The sequence below is a fragment of the Hemicordylus capensis genome, chromosome 3 (genome assembly GCF_027244095.1).
Source record: "Hemicordylus capensis ecotype Gifberg chromosome 3, rHemCap1.1.pri, whole genome shotgun sequence".
Taxonomy (NCBI): domain Eukaryota; kingdom Metazoa; phylum Chordata; class Lepidosauria; order Squamata; family Cordylidae; genus Hemicordylus; species Hemicordylus capensis.
This window is the reverse complement of record NC_069659.1, coordinates 354,904,992-354,926,115: the sequence shown is the minus strand read 5'-3', so window position 1 is coordinate 354,926,115 and position 21,124 is coordinate 354,904,992. Positions and strand designations below refer to the sequence as shown.

At 47.0% G+C, this 21,124-nt stretch overlaps 2 protein-coding genes across 2 annotated transcripts in view; both read left to right on the top strand.

The window, feature by feature from the left end:
- The first annotated feature begins 957 nt into the window (after nucleotides 1–957).
- Nucleotides 958–6,472, top strand: DYNLT2B (dynein light chain Tctex-type 2B). The gene is made up of 5 exons (XM_053313170.1): nucleotides 958–1,172; nucleotides 2,616–2,749; nucleotides 2,934–3,003; nucleotides 4,088–4,151; nucleotides 5,754–6,472. Exons 1-5 carry the CDS (start codon nucleotides 1,063–1,065, stop codon nucleotides 5,799–5,801), a joined length of 426 nt encoding a protein of 141 aa, XP_053169145.1. The 5' UTR covers nucleotides 958–1,062; the 3' UTR covers nucleotides 5,802–6,472.
- Nucleotides 6,473–16,382: 9,910 nt separating this feature from the next.
- PCYT1A (phosphate cytidylyltransferase 1A, choline) overlaps nucleotides 16,383–21,124 on the top strand; it is a 38,446-nt gene continuing 33,704 nt past the window's right edge. The window contains exon 1 of the mRNA XM_053307265.1: nucleotides 16,383–16,831. Coding sequence (XP_053163240.1) covers nucleotides 16,559–16,831 — 273 coding nt within the window. The 5' untranslated portion in view covers nucleotides 16,383–16,558. The remainder of the gene's footprint in view (nucleotides 16,832–21,124) is intronic.

Genomic DNA, 21,124 nt, shown 5'->3' with positions numbered 1-21,124 from the left:
AGTTCTTAGCTTTTATCTTTTTACTTACAACTTTTAATTTGAAACTCTTGACCTTTGCAACTTTTAAATGTGGTTTTAGCTTTGGTCTTTTAACATGTTTCGTTTTATTATTAATTTTTTATCGTTTTATATTGTATCTATTTTGTTAAGGGCGTGAGCCACTCTGAGCAGAGTGGCAGGATATAAATATTTTAAAGAAAATTAAATAAAATAGAAATGGAGAGTCTGCATTGCAACAACCCTGCAGTGCAGTCCACCGTCCACTGCTGTTGCGTCCCCCACGCAGGCTCAAGCGGGGACAGAACGCACGCTGAGCCCACCTTCGCAAGCTACCACTCAAAGCAGACCGGCCGCTAGGGGACGCCTGTCTCCCGCTGGTCTTCTCTCGCGCGCGTGCTCTATGTTTCCACCCGCCCTCTATCCACGGCGGACTCCCGTGCTAAAGCCCTCTTCCGGTCTGCCTCACTGTACGTGCTTCATAGAGCTAGAAACAACTAGAGCGCCTCTATAACTTCGGGTAGATAATGCAATCCATCATTCACCCTCATTCTCTAGAAGTAAAGAGTGGCGTCGTTCTATCCCATCTCACTTCTTGCCTCTTCTATACGCTGCACGGGACGCTAGAAAGGTGAACTCGTTTAAAATTTAAATTGAAACCGGAAAGCTCAATCTAGATTTTTGTATCTCTATGAAGCAGTCTAGAGAGAGTTTCATCACAGAGATGTCAAAAGAAAGAGCGCCGCCATTTCTGAGCCAATAAGAGAGCCAGACCAACGAGGGTGTCTTGTTCTTACAAAGAATTTTTTTTTAAAAGAGCTAGAAAAAGATGTTATCTTATCTCGGGAATACTGGCTTTTTCCTGGCGTTGTTAATCTTACCGGAAGTCCAAGCGTCTTACCCCTCTAGCCTTTACCTCTCTCTCTAGAGTGCGGCTGTGCCTGCCGCCGGAAGCGGAAGTTGCCCGCCGGGGTCGGGCCGTCGCCCTGGCAACGCTCTGCGCCTCTCCTGGCACAGGGAAGGAGGGGTGGGTGGACTGGCGGCACTGCAGTAGCAGCGGCCGCCATGTCGGAGCTGGTGGCCTCTCCCTCGCCGACTGTCACGACGATTCCTCGGCCGGGCAGCGCGGTGAGCCCGACCCGCACTTACAGCCTCCGCCCGGCCTTCCAGCACAAGTCAGTGGGGGCGAGGCCTGGGAAGTCCCTCGTTTTCCAAGGCGGGGGGCATGTAACAGGGACTCCCAGATGTTGTTGACTACAACTCCCAGAATCCCCAGCTGCAATGGCTTCTGCTTGTGGATCATGGGAGTTGTAGTCAACAACTAGAATCTATCTGTGTGGTCCCTAAGAGTCGACTTGACAGCATTTAATCAATCAGCCAACAACATCTGGGAATCCCTGTTAGAGGTTGGGGCGGGGGGCGCCCCCAGGCTTTTTAAAACTTTATTTTAGGCCAGTATAAGGAGGGGGATGTTTTAACAACAACAAACTCTTTTTAAAAAATTTTCAAGTCCTCTTTTAAGACCTTGAAGACTCCCAAATAGATAAATAGAATTAAAATCAGCTTTTGCAGACAGATGAAAAAGTTGCAGTCAGTGGGCAGAATCCAGACTCCGTCAGTGCATGTCAAGAGTAAGAAGAAATAAATAAGACTTAATTCAGTAATGGGCAACACCTTGCCAATTTCAATGGTGCTTGTTTGTTTGTTTACTATATATGTATGTACAGCACCCCAAACTACCGTCTCTAGGTGGTTTACACAGCCACTTAAACAAATTAGAACAGAAATTAGACTCTTAAAACCACTAAAAACCTAAGGCCTAGTTATGACTACCTTGGGATCCTGCTCAGTATGCTAGCCATGGTCCTGCCCGAGTTAAGCACTTTTAAAAACATTCCATTAATTTCAGCAAGAGATAGAGATCGCGAAACAGAGCAGAGAAGCCTGCTGGAGTCTAAATGTGCTTCTCTTATGCCATACACATGCTGTTAAAGGCTGACTCAGTTCCCTAGAAAATGACTAATTGCCCTGGTACTATTACACTTAGATTCCTTTCCTTGATAGCATTCAAAATAGGCATTCATCATGAGGTTCCCAGGTAGTCTGTCCAGGCACAGATGAGACTGAACTCTTCTTACGTTCAGCCCAGCTGCTCCAACATGTGCCTTCAAGCCACACTCTGAGACTTGTTAGTTGTCTGTATTCAGGAAAGTTTTGTTCGTTCATTGGTATGTGGAAAGCATTCAGTAAAGACATCTCCCCACTTCATTCTCAAGTGATACAGTCCCTGAAGGGCTATACCACATGATTCTTCTGAACATGTACATTGGGTATGCATGGCTTTTTGAACAAACAAATCTGAGAGTGAAGCAAGATTGGGAGTTGTTATCCCAGAATTATATAAACAAGCCTTGGCGTGACTCACAAATCGGATATCTCAGAGGTTCTCAAACTTTGGATCCCTAGATGTGGTTAAACACATCCTATCATCCCCAACATCTGGGGATCCAGAGTTTAAGAACCCCCGAGATATCCCACACTGCAGTTATTCCCTTTAATGATGAGACAGAGAGAGAACCCCAAGACCACCTCCTTGGTGCTCTTCATTCTCCTGTTAGGTTCCGTTCTTCTACCGTGAAAGAGTGCATCCATGAGGTGTTAAAGGAAGAGCTGACTGGTGTACAGTACACCCCTGAAGATATCCCACAACTCACCAAATCCTTGTCAGAGACAATCCGAAACAAACTGAAAGGTAATGTGGTGTGACTGGGAAATCTCCCTTACGATTGCCTCCTTGCCTGGCCCCTCTTCATCTCTCCCTGTTCTGATATTCTGTTTCCAACTGGCTCGCAACATCTGAAGTTACTAGATATGCCTGTGGGGAAATCTATCAAGTGCTTTCTGAGCATCTTCCTTCCCCTTCTCTTCCTTTTTAGAGAAAGGATTTCAGCGATATAAGATAATGGTGCAGGTGGTGATCGGAGAGCAGAGAGGCGAGGGAGTGAAGTAAGTTTGACTTTCTTTCTGCATCTTCAACCAAATTTAAAATTATTTTGCAGCGGTGTTTAGGTTGTAAAACCACAAGGCTGAACATTGCTTTCTACAAACAATAAATTACTACTCCTGTAGAAACTTAAAATAATGATTCATCCTCATTTGTATTGCACATCCACTTTATGCAAAGCAATGGGACAGCTTCAGAGAAATAGCACATTTGGTGTTAACTCATTTTTCTCTTGTTTTGTCTGGAATGTATTCATAATTTTCTCCAGCACATAAGAGAGTTTCAATCTGACTAACTGTTGATTGATCTGTCTGTCTACAGGGTTTGTTTCAGCTATTTACTATGCCACATTTCATGCCAAGTCCCCTCAAACCAGTTTGTGTACAATTAAAAAGAAAAAGAAAGAAAGATCAAGTACAGTGTTCTCTCTAATTTTTTTCATCTGTGTACAGAATGAGTTTTGTTCTGGGCGGCAGTACCAAAGCAATTTGTGCACACCTGCATTCAGAGTGGGGCCTTCCTGATTCAACCTGAGCGGGATCTAAAATTAACTGAGCAGGCATCAATAAATGTTTGAGCACGCACACATGCACATGCCTTAGGGAACAGTGATCAAGTCCTCTCACTGTTGTTGCTAGTTTTTACCGCGGCAGCAGTAGCCACCAGGAAAACCTTGTAGCAGAGTACAACTCTTCCTCCTCCTGCTGCTGTATTGCAATGAAGATGTAGCGGCTGTCTTTTTCTCTGCAGTGGCTCCAAGAAAAGGCTAAGGCAGGGGGTTCTCCAACTTGGACCCCTAGATGTTGTTAGACTTCAACTCCCATAATCCCCTGCCACAAAGGCCATTGTGGCTGGGAATTATAGGAGTTGATCCAACAACATCTGGGGACCCACTTTTGAGAACCCCTGGGTTAAGGGGTACGATAGATGTGACCGCCTTTGCACCAATACACACTGAGATCATCCCGCAAGGCGATTTATGAAGAAGCAGGCCTGCTTTTCAGGTAGAATGGATGATGTTCAACTCATAATACTCATGACTGGCCCCTGTGACTTCTTAATGGATGGGTTCTGTTGTTTCTTCAGCATGGCTGCACGATGTTTTTGGGACGCAGACACGGACAACTATGCTCATGATGTCTTTATGAATGTAAGTGCTTTGCTGTTCTTGATGAGGGAGGCTGATTGAAAAATACCTGCCCTGGGCCTTCCGGTACACCTGAGGGCTTGAGCCAAGGCTTGCCCTTCTGTAGGGTCTTTATTTTTGATTGTATATGGTGCTTTGCACTATAACAGAACCAAAAAGACTTGGCTTGCAGTCTAAACCTTGCCAGTGGGTGAAACAACAAAGGGATTTGGGGGACGCAAGGATAATGAAGGGCTGAAATAAGCAAAGGCAGTTACAGGTACTTGGGCTGGGTTTCTGTGGCTGGGATTGAGCCAAAGGTCTTGCTGGGTGCACATGCAACGCCCATCCTTACACCCCACTCTTTCTTTTTCCCCTGCAATCCTTTGGCCCGGGGAAAGAGCAGCAAGAAGACTGGGGACAGAGCCGTGGCTCAGTGGAGAGCAGTGTTCCCTCTAAAAGGGATTCCCAGATGTCGTTGACTACCACTCCCAAAATCCCCAAGAAAAAGCCATTGCAGCTGGGGACTCTGGGAGTGGTAGTCAACAACATCTGGGAATCGCTGTTAGAGGGAACACTGATGGAGAGCACTTGGTGTGCATGCAGAAAGTCCTATGTTCAGTCCCTGGCAGCATCTACTGCTACTATCAGTATTAATATACCACTTTTCAACAGACGTTCCCAAAGCGGTTGACATAGAGAAATATAAACAAATAAATAAATATGGCTCCCCGTCCCCAAAGGGCTCACAATCTAAAAATAAATATAAAATAGACACCAGCAACAGACCCGGGCTCATTCAAGAAAATTTTAAAAGGTGGCTCTTTGCTCAGTTAGCGGGGGGTGGGGGGGAGGGGAATCCCCATGTAGAGTCAGGAAAGATCCTGTCTGAACCCCTGAAGAGTTGTTGCCAGTCAGTGGACAATACTGAGCCCAATGGACTGGTGGCCTCTATCGGTATAAGGCAGCTACAATTGACAGGCAACTGCCATAGCACAGTGCTCTGCTCTCCCATGTGGAGAAATGCAGCGGTGTGAAAGGCCGGCAGAGCACAAGGGGGTTGACTGCTCTGTGGGCTTTTTCTCTTACAGGCACTTTTGCTGAATCAATCATCAGTGGCTACTAAAGCTATAGCCCACCACTCCACTCTTGCTATATTTTTTCAGGTATCCCAGACTTGGTATGTTAATAAAATGACAAAATTACATCCATCATTTCCCCGCAGCACAATACCTGCCTACTTTACAGGGTTGTGGTGAAGATTGCTGAGATAATGGGTGAGGATCCCATGCTAAAGCGCATTAGCTGGTGAGGAGAGGGCAGAAACCCTCAGCTAACGTGGCTCATTCTGTGTAGTTTATTCTGCCGTTCTGCTTCAGCAAGCCACGAGGAGGAGCAAGTAGCGAGGGAAGCACCCTGACCCCCATGACAGAAGCCTGCTTTGTTGGTTGGAATCCTCCCTCCCCCCAGCTTCTGAGATGCCACAAGGCACAGCTCATATGATTTCAAGCTAATCATCTCACTCTTGGAAACTGGATGTTTGCTTCTTTCCTTAAGAAAAAGTTATAGCAACAGACCTCAAAATGCTGGTTTCACTCACAGCTCCATTCTCCTGTCATTTTCCAGGACAGTCTCTTTTGCGTGGTGGTCGCCTTCGGCTGTTTCTTCTACTGACACCGATGGAAGATTCAAACAAGAACAGCTGTTGTTTTGGAGACACTTAGGAAGCAGAACTGCATTTTCTATTTTCAAATCTGTAGATACTCCATTTAAAAAAACCCACAACTATATGATGCTTACAAGTTATCATGGACTGCTTCTTCTACAGTTGTTGTTTTTTTGTATATAGACCAGGCATTCCCAACCTTGGGTCTGTAGGTGGTGTTGGGACTACAACTCCCATCATCTCCAGCCACAGTGGCCAAAGACCATTGTAATGGTGGATGATGGGAGTTATAGTCCAACAACATTTGGGGATCCGAGACTGGGAGCCTCTGATCTAGAGAGAGCCTTGTATGGCCTCAGTTGTGCAGGACATTCTCCTTCACACGCCCTATTGAAATGAATAGGAACAGCACAAGATCACAGAAGTGCTTTTGCTCAGGCCCTGTTCACGTCCATGGGGCTTAGAATTGGAATATTTCCATCCAGTTGGGCCTAATATTTACTTTTAACTGTTTAAAATGGGATCCATCCAGATACAGCCATTACCACCAATTGAAATAACTGCTACAAATTCACTGGGCATTGCAAAGGCTACATTCCTGTGCTGGGCCAATCTATTTGAATGAATATATTGAAATGTTGATGAGAGATGTAAGTGAATACACTATCATTTTTAGCAAGTGTGCTTCTTCCTGCGAGTTTGTTCTGCTCCAACCAAGCCCTGAAAATTATTCTCTCTCTCTCTCCTGCTACATACACTTTCATTCTCCTTCTGCATTCCACCTTCTACAAAGATCAGCATACAAGGAAAGTATCTGTAAATACTAAAACAATGTTTTCTAGGACCAGATTTGTTAGATTTTGTTGTAGCCTCCCTGATTCAGGAAAATATTGCTTAACTGCCTGGGTCTGGTAAGGCAGAAACCGGTTTCTTGTGTTGGTCTTCATACTGCCTCTTTGGGAAGTGAGGATATCAAGGGCCCATGCAGTTCTGCTCTCCACCCTCCGTGGCCCTTTGCTGAGGGTGAAGAGAGGAACTCCACATTCCTCTCCAGCTTGGACGTGGGAAGCGAGCAGGGATTGTGTCTGCACAGCACAACTGTGAGGACAATCTCTATCATCCACCCCTTGCTCTCGTCCCCGCAGCTCCACTTGGGAGAGGAAGACTAGCAGTCACTGTTCTGGTGGCAAGTAGCAACTCCACCTGCTAGCAAAACCAGCCCCAGCTTTTCTCTCAGACTCCAGGTTTGTGGTAGGGATCATCCCCCAGGTGTGGTGGGATTCCATAACCCAGCACAACTGCTGGGACTAACCCTGCCCACCCCCTGAAGGAAGCAGGTCTTGCTGGCACAGGCAGGTTTTTAAGCAGCAATGAACACTGGCAAGAAGGAAACTAATCCAGTCTCCCGAGGCAGGGAGTTCTCCATAGTGGATTCTCCACGACAGCAAGGATCCCCAAAGTTGGGTCCTCAGGTGTGGCTATGGATGATGGGAGTTGTAGTATACCAGTGGCCTTTGACCAGTGTGGCCGGGTTGATGGGAGTCGCTGCCCAGCATCATCTAGAGACCCAAATGTGGAAACCCCTGCACTACAGAAAAGCCTCTCGCCTGTCACAACCATCTGTGGTTCAGAAAGTGGCAGAATACGCCAAAGGGCCTTGCTCAATCGCCTGTGGAGGCGGACTGGTTCATGTGTGGGAAGAGGCTCTGTACAAACCAGTTTTTGTTTGTCTGCTGAGAAGTCAGCAGCAGGACGGGCATCTGGACCTCTTTGGGGAAAGCATCCCACAACTTAGTGTTAAAGTGGGGGAAATAAATTGTTTCAGAGAGCAGGGGGTACAGTCAGCAGGGCCTCGGTTGTTGAATGGACAGGTGTGTATGGAAGAAGGTAGTCCTTAAGACATCCTGGCTGTTTAGGATCTTTAATGTTAAGGCCAACACATTGAGTTATGTCCAGGAGTAAATTTGCAAGAAGTGCCGCTGGAATCACACTGGGGCAATAGGTTCAGAACGCCTCTCCTCCCCTGACCACAGCCGTCTGCCTGCTGCCTTGTGCCTTCTCAAACAGCCTCAGCTTCCAAACACTCTTCAACGGCAGCCTACCATACTATGAAAAGCTTCTCCTGCGGATCAAGTTGCTGTTAAATGCCAAGGTAGCAACCCCACTGTAAAGCAGGCCAGTTAACAGAAGTCACCTAATGAGTTCCTGTTCAGGGCGGAAGTGAGTCTTGAATGGAGGAACCTCCCAGCTCGCACTCGAACAGCACAATCCCAGAAGAGAGCTCAGTAGGATCTGCTCCCTAGTAACTGCATAAGCTGCAGCCTTAACCACTGCACTTAAGCTTCTGTATGCAAAAGACCAGGAGGTGATCTTCCCCACCGCCACATTAGACCAAAGCTCCCATCTCCCGAGAACATCTCCATATGAGGGAGTTACTTTGAGATTAGGATTGGTAGGCGTCAGGCCCATCCAGCCATGCCCCCTGCTTTGCGGTACATTTCATAGGTGGAAATCGAGATATACTGGCAGCTCTCTTGCTTTTTCACAGGATATCTATTTGTTTTATTTGTACACTGCCCCAAACTTCCATCTCTGAGTGGTTTAGAGCAATAGAAAACAAATTAAAACCTTAAAACCATTTTAAAAACACAAATCTAGTTAAAAAGCTTGGGTGAAAAAATGTGTCTTTAGAGAGGCTCTTATTTCAGCAGGGAGCACATTCCAGAGTCTCAGGGTGGCAGAGAAGGCCTGTCCCTGCACAGCCACCAGATCAGCCAGTGCCGACTGCAGACGAACCTCTCCAGATGATCTCAATGGGCGACGGGGCTCATAGTGAAGAAGACATTGTCTTAAATAATCCTGGCCTAAGTTGTTTAGGGCTTTATAGGTTATAACCAGCACTTTATATATTGCCCGGAAACTTATTGGTAGCTAGTGTAGTTCTTTTAATGTAGGGGTAATATGGTCTCTCTGAGATGACCCAGAGATCAGCTAGCTGCTGCATTCTATACCAACTGCAGTTTCCAGACTATGTACAAAGAACTCATTGCAGTGGTCAAGCCTGGAGGTTACCACCATACAGTATGTACTACTGTTCTGTGGTCATTTATCTCAAGAAACGGACACAGCTGGAGTATCAGCTGAAGCTGATAAAAAGCACCTCTGGCCACTGCCTCAACCTGAGACACCAGGGAGAGGTTTGGTTCCAGAAGCATTCTCAGACTGGGTACCTGTTCTTTCTGGTTAAGTGTGACCCTATCCAGAACCGTCGGGTCAGAATAGTCTCCTGAGTTCCAACCCCGCACAATAAGCACCTCTGTCTTATTTGGATTCAGTCTCCGTTTGTTATCCCTCATCCAGCCCATCACCACCTCCAGGTAGGCATTTAGGTTATGCCTTTTCTCAATGATGTTGACATGGAAATAGTTCCCTTGTCTCATTACTCATATACAGGATTCCCCCATCTCATTACACATATAAGATCCCATGTCTCATTACACATTGCTGAAGGCCCTACTCCGGTTGCTGTATTTGTATCTATTTCCATCATCCCTAGACACAGGCTAGGGATGATGGGAGTTTTAGTCCAATCACATCTGAGGACCTAAGGTTGGGAACCCCTGGACTACTCTGGGAAGAGCAGAAGGTTTCAAGTTCCCTCCCTGGCTTCTCCAAGATAGGGCTGAGAGGGATTCCTGCTTGCAACTTTGGAGAAGCTGCTGCCAGTCTGTGAAGACAATACTTAGCTAGATAGGCCAAGGGTCTGACTCAGTATATGGCAGCTGCCTATGTCCCTATGTTCCTAACGGTATGTTACCAGGCTACCAGCTGTTCAGAATATGGAGAGCTGGTCTTGTGGTAGCAAGCATGGCTTGTCCCCTTAGCTAGGCAGGGTCCACCTTGGTTGCATATGAATGGGAGACTTGATGTGTGAGCACTGCAAGAGATTCCCCTCAGGGGATGGAGCTGCTCTGGGAAGAGCAGAAGGTTTCAAGTTCCCTCCCTGGCAGCATCTCCAAGTTAGGGTTGAGATTCCTGCCTGCAACCTTGGAGAAGCCACTGCCAGTCTGTGTAGACAACACTGAGCTAAATGGACCAAGGGTCTGACTCAGTATATGGCAGCTTCCTAGGTTTCACTGTTCACTGTGATATATGAAATGGCAAGCTGTGTAACTCCATCGTGTGTTATTATTCACCTGGTTCTAGTGTTATGAGAGAGGAAGACAAATTTCTCTCTCTCCACTTTCTCCACACCATGCATAATTTTCCATCCTTCCATCATGTCTCTCCTAAGTCATCTTTCTCCTAAACTAAAAAGCCTCAGGTGTTGTAGCCTTGCCTCCTAAGGAAGTTGTTCTAGGCCCCTAATTATCTTGGTTGCCCTCTTTTGCACCTTCTCCAGTTCTATAATGTCCTTTTTGTGATATGGTGACCAGCACTGTACACAGTACTCCAAATGTGGCCAACCAATTTGTATAAGGCCATTATGATATTAGCAGTTTTTACCCCAAACTCTTTCCTAATGATCCCAGCATGGAATTAGCCTTTTTCACTGCTGCCGCACATTGAGTCAACATTTTCAACAAGCTGTCCACCACGACCCCAAGATCCCTTTCCTGGTCAGTCACCGACAGCTCAGACCCCAGCAGCGTATACTTGAAGTTAGGGATCCCTCCCCCGCAATGTGCATCACTTAACATTTGCTGACATTGAACATCTGCCATTTTGTTGCCCACTCCTTCAGTCTGGAGAGATCCTTTTGGAGCTCCTCACAATCTGTTGTGGATTTAATAGTTTGGTGTCATCTGCAAATGTGGCCACCTCACTGCTTACCTCAACTTCTAGATCATTTATGAATAAATTAAAAGGCACCAGTCCCAGTACAGATCCCTGGGGGACACCACTTCCTACTTCCCTCCATTGTGAAAACTCTCCATTTATTCCCACCCTCTGTTTCCTGTCCTTCAACCAGTTATCACTTGTCCCTTTATCCCAAAACTGCTAAGTTTCTTCAAGATGAGGAACTTTTTCGAAAGCTTTTTGAAAGTCTAAGTATATTATGTATAATGTCAACTGGATCACCTTTATCCACATGCCTGTTGACACTCACAAAGAACTCCAAAAGGTTGGTAAGGCAAGATGTATCTTTGCAGAAGCCATGCTGGTTCTCCTTCAGCAGGGCCTGTTCATCAATTTTATGCCTAACAGTTTTATCCTTGAGAATGTTCTCCATCAATTTGTCCAGGAAATACATTAAGCTAACCAGCCTGTAATTTCCTGGATCCCCCTGGATCCTTTTTTGAAAATCGATGTTACACTGGCTACTTTCCAGTCCTCTGGTACAGAGCCTGATTGTAGGGATAAGTTATATATTTTTCCAAGGAGGTTGGTAATTTCACATTTGAGTTCTTTAAGGACCCTCGGGTGGCCCTGGCAAATTAATTTTTTAATTTTTCCATACAATTTACAACATCATTACTTGTCACCTCTATCTGACTTGGTTTTTTAGCCTCGGCCCCTAAGAAGCTCTAGGCACAGTTATACTCTCAGTATCCTCTGCCATGAAGACAGATGCAAAGAAATCTTGTAGCTTCTCTTCAATCTCCATATCCTCCTTAATAATCCCTTTCACTCCTTCATCATCTAATAGACAAACTGCCTCCCTGGCAGGTTGCATGCTTCTGATATATTTAAAGAATTTTTTGTTATTCCCCCTTGATGCTTTTAACTAAATGTTCTTCAAACTGGCTGCCAATATGTTTCTGGGTGAAATACAAAGTTCTGATTATCCTCTCTAATAAAACGCTTGGTGTCCGTCCGTGGACGGACACCAAGCGTGTGTCCGTGCCTCCCTGCCCTGTTCTGGGCATGCGCAAAGCGCATGCCCAGAACAGGGCAAGGGAGACACGATCGCCGGCACCCAGCAGCCATCTTGGGTGGCCAGAAGCGGCCGCCCCGAAGAAGCCGGAGAAGTGGCGGCGGGGGAAAGTGACCGAGGCGGCGGCAGAGCCACCGCCTCAGCCGAAATAGACGGAGGCCGGGGGCAGAGCGGAGGCCATGTAACTTTTTTTTTTAATGCTCCCGCGGCCGATGCCGCCAACCGCCCACCCTCCCTCCCAGCTGCCGAGTCCCCCTTACCCTGGCCGACTGCTGTCGGCCGAAGACAGCCCTTAATTTAAGAGGCAGAGAGGAGCTCGAAAGCAGAGCTCCTCTCTGTGCAAAGCCTCTTGCCGAACTGCTGCTTTGGGCGCAAGGGATGCAAGCGCCCAAAGCGGCAGTTCGGCAAGAGGCTTTGCACAGAGAGGAGCTCTGCTTGCAAGCTCCTCTCTGCCTCTTAAATTAAGGGCTGTCTTCGGCCGACAGCAGTCGGCCAGGGTAAGGGGGACTTGGCAGCTGGGAGGGAGGGTGCGCGGTCGGCGGTGTCGGCCGCGGGAGCATTTTTTTTTTAAGTTACATGGCCTCCGCTCTGCCCCCGGTCTCGGCCTCCGTCTCCCCGGCCTGGCAGGGGCAAGTGCCTGGGCCAATTTGGCCCTTAAAGGTGGGGGGGGGCGGACGGCGGAGGGAGGGGGAATGGCGGCGGGGGGGCAGGAGCGCCGTTACTAGCACCCGTTATTCAACGGGCCAAAATTCACTTGTTACCTATAAAGCCCTTAACAGCTTGGGTCCAGACTATTTAAGAGAGCGTCTCCTTTGTCATAAACCCTGCCACCTGTTACGATCTTCTGGAGAGATCAGGTTACGGATGCCACCGACTCATTTGGTGGCAACCATGGACCAGGCTTTCTCTGTGACTGCCCCGGGCTTTGGAATATGCTCCCTGCTGAAATAAGAGCATCTCCTTCTCTGTTTGCTTTCAGGAAGACCCTCAAGACTCTCCTGTTCTCACAGGCTTTTAATTAGAATTAATTTTAATAATTTTAATAATTTGTTTTAATAACTATTTTAAGCTATTGTTTTTATTGTGTCATGTATTTTAATCTGTGACTTTTAAATATTTAAAATTAATATACTGCCTAGAGATGTGCGTATCAGGCAGTATAAAAATAAATGTATGAATGAGTGAATAAAACTTGGATAAAACTCTCTCTTTGCATCCCTTATTGTCTCCTTGCATTTCTTTTGCCAGAGTTTGTGTTCCTCTCTGTTCTCTTCATTTGTGTAGGCTTTCCAATTTCTGAAGGAATTCTTTTTCCCATTTATTTATTTAAAATATTTATACCCTGCCCCTCCAGTACACTACTGTTTGGGCTGGCTCACAACAATAAAATAGATACAATCTAAAATAAAACTAATAAAATTTACCAAATTAATTAGACAAGTTAAAGGTCAGGCTAAAACCACCATCAGAATTAAGTTTAAAATTAAAAGTTATTTTAAAAGCTACAAATTGAGAATTATAGCTGTATAGCTTCCTTGACTTTATTTTTTAGCCATGGCATCCTCCTTTCCTGCTTTTTGGTATACATTCTCACAGGGCTTCTATTATTTTGGTTTTAAATAAACTTCATGCATTCTGGAGCAAAGTGGCTCTCCTGATTTTGCCTTTTCTTTTCACCAAACTCCGCATTTTAGAGAAGTTTCCTCTTCTGAAGCTCAAAGTACCTGTGTTAGACTTCCTTGGCTATTCTCTTCTCGCATACACTGAGGGAAATAAGTATTTGATCCCCTGCTGATGTTGTCCGTTTGCCCTCTGACACAGAAATGACCAGGCTATAATTGGAATGGTAAGTTTATTGTAGCTGTGAGAGACAGAACAACAACAAACAAACCCTCAAAAGCCCAGTGCCCAAAAGTCAGCGATGGATTTGCATTGTAGTGAGGGAAATAAGTATTCGATCCCCTATCAACCAGCAAGATTTCAGGCTCCCAGCTGTCTTTTCACTATATGCAGGTAACGAGCTGAAATGAGGAACACCCTCTGTAAGGGAGTGCTCCTAATCCCAGCTTGTTACAGTACCTGTATAAAAGACACCTGTCCATAGAAGCAAGCAATCACTCAGCTTCCAAACTCACCACCATGCCCAAGACCAAAGAGCTGTCGAAGGATGTCAGGGACAAGGTTGTAGACCTGCACAAGGCTGGACTGGGCTACAAGACTATCGCCAAGCAGCTTGGTGAGAAGGTGACTACAGTTGGCACGATAACTCGCAAATGGAAGAAACACAAAACAACTGTCAATCTCCCTCGGTCTGGGGCTCCATGCAAGATCTCACCTCGTGGAGTTGCAATGATCATGAGAACAGTGACAAAGCAGCCCAGAACTACATGGGGGGAACTTGTCAATGATCTCAGGGCAGCTGGAACCATAGTCACCAAGAAAGCAATTGGTAACACACTACGCCGTGAAGGACTGAAATCTTGCAGTGCCCGCAAGGTCCCCCTGCTCAAGGCAGCACATGTACAGGCCCGTCTGCAGTTTGCCAATGCACATCTGAATGATCCAGAGGAGAACTGGGCGAAAGTGTTGTGGTCAGATGAGACCAAAATCGAGCTCTTTGGCATCAACTCAACTCGCCGTGTGTGGAGGAGGAGGAATGCTGCCTATGAGTCCAAGAACACCATCCCCACCGTCAAACATGGAGGTGGACACATTATGCTTTGGGGGTGTTTTTCTGCTAGGGGGACAGGACACCTTCACCACATCGAAGGGACGATGGACGGGACCATGTACCGTCAGATCTTGGGTGAGCACCTCCTTCCCTCAGCCAGGGCATTGAGAATGGGTCGTGGATGGGTATTCCAGCATGACAATGACCCAAAACACACAGCCAAGGCAACAAAGGAGTGGCTCAAGAAGAAGCACATGAAGGTCCTGGAGTGGCCCAGCCAGTCTCCAGACCTTAATCCCATAGAAAATCTGTGGAGGGAGCTGAAGGTTCGGGTTGCCAAACATCAGCCTCGAAACCTTTCTGACTTGGAGAGGATCTGCAAAGAGGAGTGGGACAACATCCCTCCTGGGTTGTGTGCAAACCTGGTGGCCAACTACAAGAAACGTCTGACCTCTGTGATTGCCAACAAGGGTTTTGCCACCAAGTACTAAGACATCTTTTGTGAAGGGATCGAATACTTATTTCCCTCACTACAATGCAAATCCATCGCTGACTTTTGGGCACTGGGCTTTTGAGGGTTTGTTTGTTGTTGTTCTGTCTCTCACAGCTACAATAAACCTACCATTCCAATTATAGCCTGGTCATTTCTGTGTCAGAGGGCAAACGGACAAAATCAGCAGGGGATCAAATACTTATTTCCCTCACTGTACATGCTGAATTTGATCACACTATGGTCACTGTTCCCAAAAGGTTCCATCTCCCACCAGGTCCTGGGCACCACTCAGGATTAAGTTCAAGGTCACCTTTTCTCTGGTTGGTTCCATGACCAAATGTTTCAAAGCACAGTCATTCAACATATCTAGAAATTTGGCCTCATTGTCATTACCTGAATGTGAATTTACCCAGTTTATGTGAGGGTTAGTCACCTTAAGTGGTGCAGTGGGGAAATGCTTGACTAACAAGCAGAAGGTTGCTGGTTCGAATCCCTGCTGGTACTGTAGGTGATTAGTACTATATCGGGCAGCAGCAATAGGAAGATGCTGAAAGGCATCATCTCATACTGTGCAGGAGAGGGAATGGTAAACCCCTCCTGTATTCTACCAAAGACAACCACAGGGCTCTGTGGGTGCCAGGAGTCAAAATTGACTTGACTACACACCGTTATGTGTGGGTAACTGAAATCACCCATAATTTCAGCCCTGCCTCTCCTTGACGCCTCCCTGAGTTCCTCCTTCAACTCCCCGTCACTGTCGGCGTTATGATCCGGAGGGCGATAGCACGTCGCCAGTAGCACGTTCCCTTTCCAGCCTTGTATAGTCACCCACAGGGTTTCTGTGGAGGACTCCAGTCCAGCTTGGTTTTCTAGCTTGTTAGATTCTATCCCTTCTTTAACATACAGGGCTACCCCTCCTCCAAGGCGCCCCTCCCTGTCCTTTCTATAGAGTTTATACCCAGGGATAACAGTGTCCCACCGGTTCTCACTGTTCCACCATGTTTCTGTTATGCCCACTATATCTATTTCTGCATTAGCAACCAAGCACTCCAGCTTGCCCATCTTGGCTTCTGGCATTGGCACATAAGCACCTATACACTGAATCTCTTACCTGGTGTATGCTATCTTTCTTTTGTCTATTTGATCTCTTTGGCCGGCTAGCACATCCTTCTGCCTGCTCCTTACCTGGTTCTGCTCTGTCACCTTCTGGTTTATCTGAAGCATTCACACCCTTGCACCTTAAGGGATGGCATTTGCCCAACTGGATACCTGGATACCACCCAGCTCCTGTCCTTCTATCCCCCAGGCGTCATTTCAAAAGCTGCCCGGCATAGGTAGTTAAAGATACTCTCTATGAGGCCTCCTGAGCAGGCCTCCTGCTCAGTAGAGGGTGGTCGTGAGGGGCCCTGAAGTCCCTCCTAATGCCACTTTCTTCTCTGTAGCAGGAGACCTCTTCCTAGCTCTAGCTTCCATCCTTGTTCTCCCCCCTGTTGCTAGACTCTCCATCGGTGCACAATGTCGCCCCCTTTTGGACTCCAAAGGGAATGCAGCACCGGGAAGAAGGTCATCACCTAATCAGCAGCTTATTGGGGTCTACTCTGCCATCTTTCCCACTAAAGAGTCAATTCCCGTCACTCCCTTTTGGGCTTCCTTTGCCCCTGGGCCATCGGTTGTCCCAGCGTGGCCTGTGCAACCTCTCCCGGCTCCTCTCCCGTCCCCAACCATGGCAGACAAACCCCGCAAGCACAGCCGAAAATCCAAGCGGTGTTTATCCTGTGAAGCTCCTTTCTCCGAGGCAGCAGAGGGGGACCTGTGCCCCAGCTGCTCCCTGCCGCCTGTCGGGCAGCTGAATGTCACAGAGCAGGGCACGGAGCTCCAATGGCGCGACACCAGGGCCCCCTCTCCTGCAGCCAGCTATGGGTCAGGAGACGACCCACAGGATCAGGAGCAAGAGGAGGAGAAGGAGGAGAAGACGGCCCTGCGTCTGGCGGAGTGGGTAAGTGCCAGTTTGCCCCTTGGGAATGTGGCCTTGGCCCCAGGACCTGCAGTCAGGGTGAAAGAGTTTGAGTCTATTTCTTCACCTCAGCTGAGTCCAGGCTTTGAAACGGAGAAACTGGCAAATTCTTCTTTACCAGAAGCTTCGCTTTGTATCTCACTTTCAAAGCCTGGACTCAGCCGTGGTAGAAGAAGAATAAAAATGGGAGTCTCTGAGCATGTGTAGAATGCTTGTCTTCCCCAGTGAGTAATCACAGTGAGGCCATTGCAAATTTCATGTGTAGCCCATTGCAACATTTAGCAACCAGGCTGGTCTCCGGGACAACTCACTTCTGCTCTAAAAGCATCGCACTGGCTGCCAGTATGTTTCCAGGCAAAATACAAAGTGCTAGTGAGTCCCTATAAAGCCCTAAATGGCTTAGACCCAGGTTACCTAGAGAATGGTTTCTTCTGCACAATCCCTCGTTATTAAGAAGATTGTCTGGAGAGGTCTGCCTGCAGCTCCTGCCAGCAACTTGGGCTTGGGCCTTCCCTATAGATAGCCACCCCTGGCTATCAGGAAGGCTCAACATCTCCGATTGTCTTTAAGAAGGCCTGAAAATGCATCTCTTTAACCAGGCTTTTGGTAGATGTTTTTAATTGTCTTAAATATTTCAGTTGTTTTTGCATGTTTGTAAACTGCCTGGCGAGTTTATAATTTGACAGTATATAAATACAATAAACAAAGTACTAGGTATTAGGCTGGACTCTTTCAAAAATGTAACTGGAGAGCTGGTCTTGTGGTAGCAAGCATGATTTGTCCCCTGGCAAAGCAGGGTCCACCCTAGTTGCATACTTCATGGAGGAGAGGTCTATCAATGGCTACTAGTCAGAGGGCTGTGGGCCACCTCCAGCCTCAAGGGCAGGGTGCCTCTGAGTACCAGTTGCAGGGGAGTAACAGCAGCAGAGAGGGCACGCCCTCAACTCCTGTCTGTGGCTTCCGGCGGCATCTGGTGGGCCACTGTGCAAAACGGGATGCTGGACTAGATGGGCCTTGGGCCTGATCCAGCAGGGCTGTTCTTATGTTCTTATGAATGGGAGACTAGAAGTGTGAGCACTGTAAGATATTCCCTTCAGGGAATGGAGCTGCTCTGGGAAGAACAGACGGTTCCAAGTTCCCTCCCTGGCAGCAACTCCAAGATAGGACAAGATTTTTTTTATAGGACAAGATTTTTTTTTAATTGAACCAACAAACTACCAAAGCATACAGTACGTTGCCAAAGCACAATTATATACAAAGTGGTTGTTTGTACATGATATATCTGAGAGAGATTCCTGCCTGCAACTGTGGAGAAGCCGCTGCCAGTCTATGAAGACAATACTGAGCTAGATAGACCAATGGTCTGACTCAGTATATGGCAGCAGCTTCCTATGTTCCTATAGTAGTTAGCATGTCAGATTAGGACTGGGGAGACCCTGGTTCAAAACCTTCCCCATTCTCCCACCCTCACTGGGTCTACTTGAGCCATTTGTTATCTCTCAGCCTAGCCTAGCCTACATCACAAGATTGTTGCGAGGACATAGCAGTGGGGAAACCATGTATGGTGCCCTAAATGAGGAAGGACAGGCAGGGTTAAAAAAGTCATAAATTAAAAGGGGCTATTTGGTGGAGCTATTTAACTGGAACCTATTGTTATAATTTCCTAAATGTGAGTGGAAAGTAGTTATGTTCCTTTGAAGGCAGCTGTGGGTTAATTTTTAGGTGAACTCTGTCTTCTGATCATAAAGGTAAAGACTGCTGACAAGTCGATTTCAACTCCTGGCGCCCACAGAGCCCTGTGGCTTTCTTTGGTTGAATACAGGAAGAGTTTCAGGAATACAGGATTTGAACCGGCAACCTTCTGTTTGTTAGTCAAGCATCTCCCCACTGCACCACTTAAGGTGGTTAATATGAGCATAAAAATGGCCTCACCATACAAAAGCTATGATCTTAGCAAGCTGCTCAGCCTCTTTGAAAGTTTGCTCTACTTGCTAATAACATTGTTTAGAAAATCCAACAAAGATGAAATGGGCCAGAATAAAAGCAACCTTGAGAGATCCCATTTCATAAAGGGAGAGAGGGCAACCTCCAAATCAGTGGGGAAAGTTCACAGGTCAGGGTGGCAGTGAGGGCAAAAGTGCTTTCGGAGACTGGGAACTGTCCTTCTGAAATATTTTGAATTTTTCATCCTCCTTTCCTTCTGTTGCATGACTTTTGGAGATTGTGAGTCTCCGGGCAGAGCTAGCATTTATTATTAAACATTGTTCAGGTCCATATACATTCTCTGCTCTTTTAGAATACTACATGCAGAAGGTTCCAGTTTCCCACCCTAGCAACTCCAGGATAGGGCCGGCTGAGAGAGAGCCCAGCCTGCAACCTTGGAGAAGCTGCTGCCAGTCAGTGTAAAGTAGACAATCCTGAGCTAGATGGACCAAGGGTCTGACTGGGTAGAAGGCAGCTTCCTAGGTGGTGGTGGTGGTGATGCTGATGTAGTGTTGCATAATAGTTAAAAGATTGATATTTAATGAGGTTCTTATCTTACCTCTGCCATGCACTTACTCAGGTGAGCTACTCGTGCAGCCTTACCATTGCCAGAAAATACAAACATATCTCTATTTTATGTAAATAAAATAGCTCATGCCATCCCTAGAGCTGAGAAGGAAAAGCAAGGTTAGGTTTCAAAAATATGTCTACATGAGCGGGCACACAACTGTAGTGAATAAGAAGAATAATGATATAATGAATTGCAATAATGTCACAGAACATTACGTATATTATACAATACATTGTTATTGCACAGTATAATAAAACCACACAACACAGTGAATAGCATCTTAATATTATGCCATTTTTCTTAAGTGCATTGTTGTTAAGTACGGTGCACAATGCAATATTGTTTCATCACAATGTTTTATTATGCATTACCATACTGGTATGATTTGTACAATGATGTTGCAGAAAATTTCTCTGTTGTGGCAGGCAGACATTGGCCCGGTTCCTATACAACATGAAACAGGAGGTTGGCGAACCCGTGGTTTCAGTTTGGAACTGGAAATCACACCACACACATACATCAAATCGCAGCCTGGCAACCTCCAGTCCCAGGAGAAGGTAGCCCCTCCCTGCTGCTCGGTCGCCAAGGCTGATCCCAACAAGCTTCATGGCCAGACTGTGGGCAAAGCATTGGCGCGTCAGCAGAGCAGCCGCAATTGGCCACAATCCCAAAGGGAGCGTGCGGAGTGTGATTGTGCATTTTCAGAGCACACCACCTACCCTCAGCAGGGAAAGGGCATTCAAATCCCTTTAAATGCCCTGCCATGCCGTGCCGTGGCAGCATTTCTTCTGGCAGCAATGGCACTGGAGCCCACACCCTGATAGTCCTGCACAAGCACCAGTTTGGGGTGGGTCCAGGGGTCCAGGCTGGGGGGGATATTTCCTTGTTACTCTGGGAGGGGAGGGAAACACTGAGACTTCCTAGGAGGGGAGATGTAGATGAGGGAGGCAGTGGCAGATTAACAGAGAGGCAGGGTAGGCATTTGCTTATGGCAGCAAAATTTGAGGAAAGGCAAATTCTGCTGCTCCTCACATTTTGCCACCCCTCTCTGGGGGCAGTGGCTGCTGCAGCGAGGATAGGGGGTGAGGAGAATGCCCCCCCTTTTGCGTTCATCCTCTCGAGATGCCGATGCAGTCACTTGGGAGGAGGGAGGGGAGCTGGAAGGAGCTCGCTGCCACCCCCATCCCGGTAGAAGGGGGAACTCTCCCCTCCTCACCCCTCCACCCTCCCTGCAGCCGCCACCACACCCCATCCCACCCTCCCTCCCTGGATAAAGGTAAATACTTCAGTAAAGGGGAAATCTCCCCTCCCTGCAGCTACTGTCCCTCATTGGGCGGGATGTCCCTCATTTCAGGGATGAAATGTTGGTCCCTCGAGGGACAGCATTTGTCCCTCATTTTGGTGGTGGGGCGAGCAGCTTCTTATTTTGAGAAGTTTTTGGTTGAAAAGTGGTATAACTTGAATATGTTATAAACAATAATGATGCTGGCATTATTCAATAGCATATAAGTCAATTGCACAGATGTCAGTGATAGGCTCTTGATTACCACTGCATACACCCCCCGGCACCTCTCCCACAAGCCAGACAGACAGTGCCCCCCCACACCACCGCAAACTTGTGTCCCTCATTCTGGCAATGAAATGCTGGCAACCCTAATCCATGCAGCTGTGTGTGTTTTTTTAAAACGCAAAGTGGGGGGATATTCTCCTCACCCTCCCCT

Bases quoted from the DNA above. Each gene is read 5' to 3' on its own strand.
- DYNLT2B (XM_053313170.1), top strand. From the start codon at position 1,063: ATGTCGGAGCTGGTGGCCTCTCCCTCGCCGACTGTCACGACGATTCCT. The intron at 2,750-2,933 runs GTAATGTGGTGT...CTTCCTTTTTAG, and splicing joins AATCCGAAACAAACTGAAAG to AGAAAGGATTTCAGCGATAT. The intron at 3,004-4,087 runs GTAAGTTTGACT...TTGTTTCTTCAG, and splicing joins CAGAGAGGCGAGGGAGTGAA to CATGGCTGCACGATGTTTTT.